Raw genomic sequence first — 13450 nt, forward strand, 5'->3', positions numbered from 1 at the left:
AGAAGCTGAATGATGAATCAACTGTTCAAAAACTGATCCAAATGATATAATGACTAAAATAATGAATCAAGTAGGTTGTGTATTATAAAATGTATGTTTGACCCTGCGCAGCTGAAAGAGTGAAATGTGCCCCTCCCTTATTCTGTGTAAAAAATGTCTGTGTGTTGAGAGAAGAAGCACTCAGTTTTTCGTTATCTGACAATGTATGTAACATTGATAAAATATGTTGAGTGCTGAGTGATAATAACATGTTGAAGCTAACTTGTATTTAGTCTAATTATGGGACTTGTAGTTCCACAGCAGTAGGCTGGAAGATATCAGTTAAGTTTTCTTTCTCTATATGTGAGTTTTGTCTCCATCTTACTGCGTGTCAGGGAGATCCGTGATAAGTTCACACTGTTTGTTCTCTGTCTTGGTGCTCTGTAAGGGAGATGTGTGATTTAGTTTAAATCACAATGTTTGTCTGTCTTGTCCGTTTTTAAAAGATACATGTTTCAACGATGATGAAGTTGTACATTCATTGCTTAATTGTAAGCTTTTGAAGAGATACAAAGAGAGTGTTGAAATCTTTGGTCCGTCACTGCACGATTCAGTGGCCGGACAAGACTGTAAATAATGTACATTATCACTATTATTACTAGTGTCAGAACAAAGCTGGCTGGGATCCAACAAGCCGTTTCTGTATTTGAGCAAAGTAATTTTGTTTCTATAGTTGAGAAAAATAGCTTTCTCTTTAATGAAGTTGAGAATTGTGGGAGTGAGCTTTTACATGCAGATATATTACAAGCTGATTTTATCTGTGTTAAAATGGCGCTGATGAATGTTCTCAGAAATCAGGAGGGTTTGTTATGCCCATAAAGAAATGTTACGAGATAAATTGTCGTCTGTGAGCGAGAATTGTGAATATATATTTTTACTTTCAACCTGGAAATCACAGAATCTGGAAATGTGTGAATATTTGGTCACGGGAGATTTTGTTAAGAAAATGTTGAGTGATTTACAGACACAATCAGCGTCTCTTTGGCGCTGCCTTTTACATCTCATGAGCTGAAACAGGCTACCTCCTCGTCTCCTTCGAAAAAGAGTCCTGGTCCAGATGGCTTTATCGTTTCTTATTTTAAGACCTTCAAAACAGAACTTGTTCTTTTGCTCTTCCAGGTTTTTAATGCTGTTTCAGCCAAGTCATAATTCTCCAAACAATGCTTAGAAGCCCATATCACAGTTCTCACAAAAGATGGGAAGGACCCATCCCCATGTCCAAGCTACAGACTTATTTCGCTTCTAAATATCAATGTTAAGCTTTATGCAAAAATGCTCACCAACCATTCCTCCTTCCTAAGTTTATACATGATGACCAGGTTGGTTTTGTCATTGGTCGCAAAGCCAGAGACAATACCACCAAGATAATCAACCTGATACGTATCTCTACACAAGGAAATATCCCTACCATTCTGTTATCTACGGATGTAGAGAAGGCGTTCAACAGAGTGGACTGGGATTTCATGTCACGCCTTCTTAGACACTTGCGTTTGGGTCTTCTGAGTCTTCATAGAATTTTGGCTCTTTATAGTTCTCCCACAGCCAGAATTAAGGTTAACGGCTCCTTGTCTGAATCATTCGATATCCAAATTGCACTAGGCCCGTTATTGTTAATGATGTTTGTCCTATGCATGCAGACCCTTGCGAGGGCGATTAGAGCCAATCCCAACATCTCTGGAATTAAATAGGTGAAGGGGAATTTAAGTTGGCTTTATTCACCGAGGACCTGCTGGCATCGATCTCCAACCCTGTGACTTTGCTCCCTAGCTTGATGACTAAGTTCAATACTTTCGGGACACTTTATAACTTCAAAATAAATTTCACAAAATCCATAGCTATGAACATGACTACTCCTTCACCAGTGGTTGAAGGCTTGAAGACAAGCTTCCCCCTTTGTTTGGCATCCGTACCATTTTGTTATTTGGGGATTCGTTTGATCGGAGACTTCTCCCATCTTTTCCACTCAAACTTATCATCCATTGAGGGTGGATTATGAGAAATGGCACTCTTTTTACACCTGTCGTGGATTGGTAGAATCAATCATATCAAAATTAATACATTACTCAAAATCCCAGGGTGTAATCAGATGCTTTATTTGGGTAAAAACACCCCCCCCCCCTACCCGGTATACAACAAGAAATTTTATTCAGACGCAAGAGTTTAGGGGGTCTCCAACTACCACACATCTCTAGCTATTACAATGCCATTATGTTACACGGGATCTTAGAATGGACCAGAACAAAAGATAGTAAGCAGTGGGTCTCAATAGAAGAATATTTCCTTCAATCCCCGTCGAAAATCGCTCCCTGGTTGCTGAATCTACCCTTGCTTTCTCATCCACCATTAGATGTTGGAAACAATTGAGAACCATGCCCTACATCTCTTCTAAGCTCTCGCCACTCACCTCCTTTTATAGCGAACCCAGATTTCCCACCAGGCACACACTTACCTTCTGTCACAAATCGGGATCTTAGCCGCACTTACCTCATCCGCCGCTGTCATATCACGGCTACCTGGGTCCTTTCTGGTCATCTGCAGCAGTCCTGTTCTCCACACCTCCGTTTGTAAACAAACACATACTGTTTGTTCTGCTGCATGGGCGCGGCCATCTTGGATGCAGTCAGGTGATCATTCCAAACCAACCAGATTCAGAAGCTGTGATCACATGAACTGATCAGCCAATAGTTGTTTGGGACATCCTATTTAAACCTGCTGCTGTGATCTGTTCATTGCCAGAACAACACACTTCTCTCCAGAGGATAGTTCTTGGCTCCTGGTTCCAGTGCTCCTGTCTGCATAACTAAAGTGCAGTGCTCCTGTCTGCATAACTAAAGTGCAGTGCTCCTGTCTGCATAACTAAAGTGCAGTGCTCCTGTCTGCATTTCCAGACTGCTCATTCCCCTGCTATATTTTACATTCAGCAAGAACATGAGCAGGAAGATTATCCAGGCTGCTAGTTTCTGTTTCAGTCCTGCTCCAGCTAGGCCCAAGGGTCCCGAATCGGATCAAGAAATTCAGACAACCGTGACACCTTCCTTCCTTCCACAATTGGTCAAGGACATGGGTCTTCAGATTGGGCCTGCTGGTGGACTCAAAAGGTACCTATTCGTTCTCTGACATTAAATCTAAATGGGATTTACCCAATGCTGAATTTTGGAGATACTTTCAGCTCCGACACTACATACAATCTGCAAAATGAATACAGATAATACGCAGAGACTTTGTGTCTCTGTTTCTACTCCTTCCCACACCATATTTACTCTATATAAACTCATTGTAGAAAATACGTTTCAATCCCTACCGCATTTTACCAGATGTTGAGAACGAGATTTAAATAGAAATATCTCAATAGAATGCCAGAAAGTCTTCCAGCTTACCCATGTATGCTCCATCAGTACCTCTGTAGTGAAAACGCAATATAAAATATTGACACATTGGTATAGATATCCGAGTTCAGAAGTTATACTCAAATACCTCAGGCATATGTTGGAGGTGCTCTGGGGAATTACCTACACATTTGGTGGGATTGTCACCGCATTCAGCAATTTTGAAATGAGATTGTTCATACTGTTTAGACCATTCTAGAGTAGGAAATTCCATTAAAACCAGCTTTGACTCCTTAACTTCTTTAAAATCCATATTAATGTATTTAAAAAATCGTTGCTCAGTCACCTAAGGTGGTTATTCCTATCCAATGGAAATGCCCCGATCCTCCATCCCTCAAGGACTGGTATACCCAAATAGACTACTATATGTCATTGGATGACTTTATCTCTTCCGCCACTGATAAAGTCACTGATTTTAACACCAGCTGGTTTTCCTGGCTGAAATTCAAGGCCACTAATTGTTATAAATATTACATGTTCTCGGTCGATAGAGTCCCATGATTGAATATTTATTGGGAAATGTTGACGTGGGGTTGTCATGATATATCCCTATTGTTCCTCATCTCTCTTTACTGATGCCTCTAACCTCCAAGGACATTAACCTTATATGAGACGTTTGTGGTTCTCCTCCCTACGTCATCCTATATACCCCCACCCCTGTCCCTTTTTCTACCCTCTTTTTAGTTCTTCTTTCTCTAAATATGTATCTTCTTGTTTTTGTTCTTATGCACATTTTTGATTGATATATTTGAAAATGGAAAGCCTTGTAGTCTCTGAATTATGTTGTTATATTGCTAGATCTTTAGCTATATGCTTTCAATAAACAAAACAAATAAAACATGCAGCAAGTCTCTAATCCCAAGTCGATTAATATATACAGCAATTAGAGGCTGAAAGAAGTTGCAGCAGAATTTTAGGTAAATTTAAGTTTGCAGCAGAACGGGCAATTCTGCCTAAAATAGAATGGAGACAATGACTAATAATTAATTCTGATGTGGTTCAGGGTGTAGATTAAGAATATGAGATTTCTGAGCAGAGCAAAATGACAGGGAAAATTCAGCGTGACCTCTTAAAACAACATGTACAATTAGAAAGAAAAAAAACGCAACCTTAATTTTTTCAACTATTTTGCAATAAAATGAAGTCTCTTACTTTAAGCTAACTTTTCCGCTATCATGGTCATACTACCAATCTAGAAGTGAAATATTGGTTTCCTACTCAGGTTTTCAAAACTAGCTTACTTATTCATCATATTTAACATACTGCATTGATTCACTTGCATTTATTATCTGTATAATGATTGCAGTTATACAGTCAGTGTGCCTGAAAATGTATTATTAGTAATGGGATATATTTAGAAAATATAATTGAATTCCTTATAGGATTAACTAAGAAGTCTTCATGGAATTGTTACCTTTCAAACTAGAGACCAACAGGATTATAAAAACAGTCCTCAATATGTCTTATGAGGAATGCTCTGAAGACTGATTTAACAACCTGATTACAATCTATGTTGTACTTATATTTTATCTGTTAATATATTACATCTCTGCATTTCTGGTTGCTGTTTATTATATAATAATTGTAAGCTTGGGTACTGGAAAACCTGTAAATGAAGCAACAACAGTTTTGGTAAGTGGAAATAGTTGATTGCATTATAGGTACTATTTCACTCAACCATCTATTGGTGCACACACGCATAACAAATTCCTTCAAATTAAAAAATATATTAACTGAAATAGTATAAAGTAAATATGTGTACACCTTTCTTGGTTGCCATTTCTGTAGATCCTTTTTGCAGATCATTGCAAATTGCATTAATTATTGAGAAAGTTTGAGTCCTAGCATCGTAAACCATTCCCAAAATTCAAAATGTCCAAGTGACATTTGATTTATTAAAAATACATAGCATACACATCCCAACATATTTTGGGTAGAAATAACTATAAAGTACAGATTATAAACAGTCACATACATTACAAATCAGTCAGAGATGACAATATACTGTACATGACAAAGGCTAATATAAACATAGGAGCCAGTCAGACACTTGTGGGAGCAATAGGAAGAGTCTGTCCTAATTTATTGACGCCTAAAATATGGTCAGTTTTGAAGTAAAAATGCACAGTGCTATTTGGGTCCTAAAGATGGACAACCGCTCCAAAAGTGGGTAGGTATGTGCTGTTTATCTATAATCATTGATATTGCTCTTGTATTACCAGGCTATGCTAGAGGAGAATCAGTCATCCATTTTGTTTTTCCAACTTCTTGGGTTTCAAAATCCAGAAAGCTTCAAAATTCCACTCTTCTGCTCGTTACTCACAATTTATATTGTGATATTATCAGGAAACCTCTTAATTATGGCTCTGGTATTGTTAAGTCAAAGACTTCAATCGCCTATGTATTTTTTTCTAACCCATCTGTCTCTATGTGATGTATTTGGCACCACAAATATTATACCAAACATGTTACAACTTGTAATGTTAGATGTTCTTTCCATGCCTGTGTTGGAGTGTTTTGTCCAGTTCTACTTCTTCGGTTGCTCAACTTCCACAGAATCTTTCCTACTTACAGTGATGTCATATGACAGATATTTGGCCATCTGTTACCCCCTGCATTATATTTCAGTCATGGACCTCCAACTGCGTCTACTTCTGGTTACCTGGTCCTGGCTATTAGGTTTCATGTTGACATTAATACCTGTCGTTCTGGTAAGTACTTTACAGTACTGTGGTCCAAATGTGATTGACCATTTCTTCTGTGACCTGGCTCCCTTCCTAAAACTTTCATGCTCTGACGTCTATGTAATACAAACAGAAATAATAGTTTTTTCAATGCCCATCATCCTCATCCCATTTGTATTTATTTTGATTTCCTATATCAACATCTTTCTCACAATACTGAAAATCCCCTCAATAAATGGCAGACAGAAAGCATTTTCTACATGCAGCTCTCATTTAATCATTGTGTGTATATACTATGGAACACTAATTATTGTCTATATGGATCCAACAAAAGGACACTCTTCAAATGTAAACAAATCTCTATCTCTGCTGTACATTATAGTAACTCCATTATTTAACCCAGTTATATATAGTCTACGGAATAAGGAACTACAAGCTGCAATACGGAAAATTATTTGTCAACCATCAGGAAAGTAGAGCTTTGATGTGTTTCTAATTAATTTAAATTTCCTACAATATACTAAGCAAAAATCTTGTGTTATATTTCTTACTATGGATTTCCAATGAGCACTTGATGCGCCCCTCTGCTCCATGGAAGATGTAGGACTCCTGCAATACAGCTTGACAAGTGTACTGCCCCAAGCAATCTCCCCACCTGCCACTGTCCTAGGAGCGGGTCTTTAGTTTTGTGCTCTTGGATGATCCACCATGTGGACATCAAGGTGTATGAAGATGCGTAAAAATCTGTACAGCTACACTGTGCAAAACTGAAACATCACTTTAGATCAACTCTTTTCATTAAAATAATTTTTTTTCTGATTTTGTCCTAAAGTACGGCTTGGTTTAGCCTCATTTATTGGTCAAGTTTATCATGAGTGTGAGGGAACTGTCTTTGTTACATGCCAGCATTGTATGTTGTGAGTTTTGTTTTACATTAGGCAAAGTGTTCCTAGAAATTAGCTTATAAGTGTAAATTGCTGAGGATGAGATCTGGGGGTAAATGTATCAAGCTGAGAGTTTTCCGGCGGGTTTGAAAAACCAATCAGATTCTAGCTATCATTTATTTAGTACATTCTACAAAATGATACACACTATCAGAAGAGTCTAATTTGGTTGCTATAGGCAACATCTTCACTTTTCAAACCTGCAGGAAAACTCTCACCTTGATACACCTGGTCTCTGCCAGCTAAGAGTTGGTGCACAAATCCAGTTCTTTTGTGGAGGGCAAATGCTCATGCGTCCCTCCACACAACAAGATACACTGCTAAAAATGCATTTATCTTATTTCAATAACTTCATAGTGCAAAATGGAAACTGGTTTTTGCACTGTTTTGTACAACTAGTCACGGCTGTGAACTTGCTCTGCCATTTGTAAGGAATGCCCCCCACGTCTCTTCTCTGCCAGTGCAAAGTCTTGCTTCTCAGCATTCTGCTGTCTTACTCCCTAAAACGTGAGTGAAAATGTATGCACACTGCACTAGCAAAGATGATTTTACGCTGCAGCTGGGCTGTTTTGCACTTAGTAAAAAAAAATTCTAAGTGTATGAAAAGAAATGTATATGGGCAATAGTGTACATTTTATGCAATCAGTATATCTGTTTCTTTAGTATAACATTCTATATAGTCTGGTGTCATATGATGCTGGATACACACTTGAGGTTTTTCAACCGATTATCGTGCCAATCACGCGATAAACGACCGTTAGGTCCGATATTGCATTAGTGTGTACGCTCCCAAGATCATATTTTATCATATCTAAGCACATCATATCGTTTGATTTTATAACCAGACTAAAAATCTCTAGAAACAATGGAACCATGTCAAGCAAATTCTGCAGTGTGTATGCACTCAGACAGCAGTGTAGGCAGATCTCCATAGAGTTTAGAGTCGCAACCTTTTCAGTAGATGGTTATGATTAGAGATGCTCACTGACCCCCATGTTTTGGTTTTGGATCTGGATTACCGTCGTGTTTTGGTTTTGCTTTTGCCAAACCGCCACTGCGTGTTTTGGTTTTGTTTTGCAATCTGTTAAAAAAAATTACATTTTTTTGCCTAAAATAACATAATTTAGGTATTCTTTTGTACCTACAATATAATTAAGCTCACTAACACTAATTTCCAGTCATTTTCATTCAATTTTGACCACCACCTAGGTCACAATATGATTTTCATACACTTTCAAAGAAAAATTGCTGCAGTTCTTGCCAGTGATAAGAAAAAGGCCATTGTCATGCCTGAGCATAAGACCAAAAATCCACCTCTTCAGTGTGGAATTATTTTTACACAAATCCTGACAACAGTTGTCTAGCCATTTGTAGCATTTTTAAAGCCACACTCAGTAGAGGTAGGCACCTTAACCATCTGGTATCCTCATCCATGTGACGTCATTTTTCAGCGAGTTCTTGTCTCATCTACATCCCAGCACCTGCAATCTACCCCCCCCAACACCTTAATCATCAATATCCCCAGAACCAATAATTTACAGTTAAACAATCCTTTGCAAGAGGAAGCAAGTATGAAATCTGTCACCCAGTCGAAAAGCGGACCACAGACACCATAAGGGCTATGCTAGTATTAGATCTGCGTCCAATGTCCATTATTAATGCAGCTGGTTTTAGACAGTTACTTGAGGTGTTCTGTCCCTATTACCAAATTCCATCACGACACCATTTTACTAAAAAAGCTATTCCTCACCTCTACCAGAAAGTTCTTAAAAATGTAATCATTGGGCTACAAAATGCCATTCTACCCAGTGTACACTTAACCACAGATATGTGGGCAAGCGGAACTGGGCAAAGTAAAGATTATATGACTGTGACAGCCCACTGGGTTGGTCATTCGCCTTCACCAGCAGGGACAGCAGCAGCATGTAACCAAGTACGTCACATTTTTCAGAAGTAAGCTACTCTGTGTATCAGCAGCTTCACTAAGAGGCATACAGCTGACAATCTGTTCCAAAAACTAAGGGATGTCATTGAAAGATGGCTAATCCTGCTTGGACTCTGCTGAGGATATGTCATTTCTGATGACGACCCCAATATTGTTCAAGCATTACAGCGGGGTGGAATTCCATCACATTTCCTGTTTTGCACACACAATCAACTTGGTGTTACAGAACTTTTAAAAAATGACATGCAGGAGATGCTGTTTGTGTCCGGAAATATTTAGGGGCAATTTCTGTTTTCTGCAACAGCATGTAGGAGAATGCAGCAGCTGCAAGAAGACTAGCATTTGAGGGGAATGTACTTTAGTCCAGCGAAGTAGTCACCTGTGAAGAGAGTGCAGACACGGTTAGCTTGAGTCAAGTGATTGCCTTAATAATACATTTTGACAAGGAGCTACAGAAATTTAACATGTGACATAAAACAAAGTAAATGTGCTAACTATATTTTAATTGTAGACAAAATACTTAAATCCCTATCAACATCTTGTTTAGACGTCTTCTCCTTCAGTTTCTCTGGCAACTGCTTGTTGTACAAAAAATTGCTTTCCCAAGACACCCAGTGGTGATGCAGATGATTCCACACAATATTTTGATATTTGCTCTGCAGTAAAAGAATTGGCCAAAAATCGTGACAGCTCTGCCATAAAATGAACTACTAATTCCATTTGGAAGGGCATTATCGGCAATTGCATCATACTACACAGACTTCTATGATGGTGGGATGAATTAGTATTGTTTGAGGAAGATTATCACAAAACCCTGCCACCTCTCCTGTTTCTGAGTGAGCTATGGTACATTAAAATGTAAGTGCAAATTTAGACCAAGACTGTCAGGCCTATTATTTCTATTTCAGCAATTACAATTAGCAATGGAGTAATGTAGCTCTTTTCTTTGGGTGTTACCTATATAACGCAGTAGAAATTGCCTGCAAATTCTACAGACAAGCCAGCTTGTCTTCCTCTTCAATGACTCTTAGCAATTGACCACTTGTCTTTGGGTGTATATTACACCCAAACCTTATTAGTGCAAACTAGGAAAAATACAGTTTAATCCCTGCTAGGCCCTCCACCATCCTTTGCATGTTAATAGTAGGATTGGTTAGAGTTATGGGCAAGGTCACACAATTTTTTGTCAAACCCTTCAAACCAGCCCAGATGTCAAACTGTTGTGGTCTGCCACCTGCGTCATCCCTACTTGTGTTTTGAAAGTGCAAATTGGTGCCAGAACCTCACGTGCCAGAACTGCTGCCACTGGTGCCACACTGCTGCCTCTGGTGCAGGACTTACACAATCAACCGCATCCTCATCAGCGCCCTCGTCGGCTACACAAATCTCCCCCTCATCCTCTTCTAATTCCAAAGTGTCATCCTCACTTGGTGTATCACCGGCTACACTTGGGCTGTTCAGGCACACATCAGCAGAACTGCTGAAAGGGCCCTTCTTTATGGGTGCATTATCAGAAGGCTCACGATTAGACATACCACTGGTGGATGGACTCTCCACAGGGATTGGTGTTCTTTCTGATTCTGAGCATACATTATCCTCTAATGCCTTACTGTTATCTTGCAGCTCGGCTTTGACGCGTAACAGTACTTGTGCACCACTTGTAGACTCCAAATTACTTGGTCTTGCTTGGTCACGAGTGACCGTACAAGAAGAAGGTTCAGTAACATTTTTGGATCTGCCACTAATAGAGAAAGGTGAAGGCCTCATTCACTCTTTGCCACTGCGTGTGTAGAATGGCATGTTGGCAATTGAGCAGCTCCCTGAGCTGCGAGATGAAATTCAGCGAGTAAACTACCGTATTAACGCTAATATATTTTGAGCGCTCGTTTTTCCGGGGATCTCGCTAACAATTGAATACCCCCCTAAGAACATGCCGGTATGTTAATTGGTTGCTAACAAAATCAACCCTTGTGTGTGTTTGTGTGTTAGGGGATCTAGACTGAAAGCTCCAGAGACTGATGGAAATGACAAATACTCTCTGTACAGAATACTGTCTCAAGTTTGCACCTCGCTAGAAGCTATGGAAAAGAATGAGACCATTTAACTAAAATTGTGCCTATGCAATCTACTGTTTTAAAAAAAAACAGACTACTGATCCCTGTCTGGAAACAACAATAAATTTAACCAAAAGAAAGTGCAAATGCAAATAAAAATAATATATTTATTAAAATACATATAATGAATCACAGATCCCTAACTTCTGCTGACACCTAAAAACACCCAACACTGTTCAGCATAAATTCTTCAAAAATTTGGGTTCTTTGCTAGCGCGTGTTTGCCAGGGTGAACTCATTGTCGCTGGTGATTTCAATGCAGTCTTAGCCTCATTCCTCAGCCTCTTCCTCCCCTCCCCTCCCCTGAGGAGAGATGTCCACAATACCGGGGCTTTGCAGGCTTTTCTGAAACTCCATAATTTGTACGATTCGTGGAGAGTATTAGACCCCTTGGCCAGGGACTATACCTTTTTCTCTTCTCCCATAGTCCTCCAGGATTGATATGATCCTGCTCAGCCACGACCTCACTCTTAGACTTAGCTCTTCCCAAATGCTTCCTATTACTTGGTCGGACCATGCTCCTGTTTCGGCTGCACTTGCCTCCCTTGCCCAACGCCCTCCTAAAGCAACCTGGAGAATTAACGAATCACATCTGCATGACAAAGAAAGCATTAGTCACCTTAATTCTCTTCTCTGAGTTTTTTGTGACGAACGATACCCCTGATATTTCTCCTTATGACTCTTTGTGAGGCTCATAAGGCTGTAATATGGAGTCATCTTATTGCTCTGGTTTCTCGGACTAAGCGATTTCGTCTGGCCAAAACTATTCAATTGATGGACTCGTTGAGAGACTTAGAGCAACGCCACAAATTGAATCCTGATCCTCTAGTTCTGAAGGAAATTGCTTCTGTTCGGGGTGAACTAAATCTTTTATTATCCCACCAGGTTATAAGGAGGGAATACTTGCAGCGCTACTGAAATCCCAATATGAACAAAAAACGATAACTGACTTATAATAGAAGTTCGTAATATTCAAATGCTGAGTAGATTTTCAAAGCCACGTTCTATTAGAAATACACTTACAATAACAAAGTGATCAGTGTTCCTGTAGCAGGTGCTTGTGAAGAGAATGATCTATTTTCCCGGAGTATTCAATGTGAGTCATATGAAACAGGAGAAGATTCGAATCGACATCTGGTACCGATATTGTCAATTAACCCTTGATTAATCTTCATGAGTTGGGCCGTCTCATTTGCCACAAGTGGTCAGCTAATGCATGTGTAAATGATAATCTTCTCCTCCCCTCTCAGCCAAGAAATCAAATGGTATGTGGGAGAGAAAAGATAAATACTAGTGCAGTACATTCCAAATAAAATTTATTATAAAAACACATAAGACCGGGATATAATTGCCCGTACCATCTGGTGAAAGGGTAGCAATCATAAAGAAACCATGTAATACACGAAGTATCCAAACGATTATAGACTGTGATGGTATAGTCACCAAAAGGAAGTGCTGGGCAATCGATATCTCCGTCCACCATTCACCAACGCGTTTCGACTTTAAGAAAGTCTTTTTCAAGGTGGTGGATATGTCCGGAAGTTCCCTCTTTATAGTGTTGGCAGGTGTGCGTAAATAAAACATTACATGGTACGATAGATAGTAACATTAAAAATCCATAAATGCACGGTAGAGATCATGTTCAAACATTGATATAACGACATTAAAGTACAAAAATACATACAATTTCCTTATTCCAATAAATACTAATCAAGTCTGTGTGTGCGTGAACGGACCCGCGGCATCTTTCCACAAGAACCGCTTCCGGAATTCACATCTACACAGAAACTTGTACAGGAATTAAAAATAGAAATACAATAATACACATGTGTTAGAGACAGTCAAATCTTCGACTAGGGTATTAACAGATAAGCCAAATCTGCATATATTAAAACGAGCCCGTACTACGGCTACGTATTATATTGGGAATTTCATTCATAAAACCCTCCCATAACATCTACGTGTGTGGACAAGTAGGTGTATTGGTAATAAGTCTCTCTTAGAGGGGAAAGACAAAGTGTGTATACATACAGATTGAAACCGTGGTACTTCAAACTACGATTCTGGTCCTGGTCCTTTCTTCTCTGCTACCCTTGGCTTTATTTATAAGCCCCTGAACTCCTACACCAGCTCCTTTCTGTTAAGTGAACTCCCTATTGTCCTTATTGGCTAGCAGCTCAGAGGTGGATTGATTTTTGAAGTTGTCCCCCCTTCCTGAGTATTTGGGTAGTATTTCTTCTGCACTTTATTTATTTATTTTCTCTTCTCTCCCTTGGCGACGATCAGTGTCCCCCCCTTCCCCCTCCCACATTAATAGAGAATGTTTTAGAATCTTGAA

The 13450-nt window shown here is 39.3% G+C and overlaps 1 protein-coding gene across 1 annotated transcript; it reads left to right on the forward strand.

Moving 5' to 3' along the window:
• The first annotated feature begins 5650 nt into the window (after nucleotides 1-5650).
• On the forward strand, nucleotides 5651-6586 carry LOC142095409 (olfactory receptor 11A1-like). The gene has a single exon (XM_075178357.1). It carries the CDS (start codon nucleotides 5651-5653, stop codon nucleotides 6584-6586), a length of 936 nt encoding a protein of 311 aa, XP_075034458.1.
• Nucleotides 6587-13450: the final 6864 nt, after the last annotated feature.

The sequence above is a fragment of the Mixophyes fleayi genome, chromosome 6, assembly GCF_038048845.1.
Source record: "Mixophyes fleayi isolate aMixFle1 chromosome 6, aMixFle1.hap1, whole genome shotgun sequence".
Taxonomy (NCBI): Eukaryota; Metazoa; Chordata; class Amphibia; order Anura; family Limnodynastidae; genus Mixophyes; species Mixophyes fleayi.

Bases quoted from the DNA above. Each gene is read 5' to 3' on its own strand.
- LOC142095409 (XM_075178357.1), top strand. From the start codon at position 5,651: ATGCTAGAGGAGAATCAGTCATCCATTTTGTTTTTCCAACTTCTTGGG.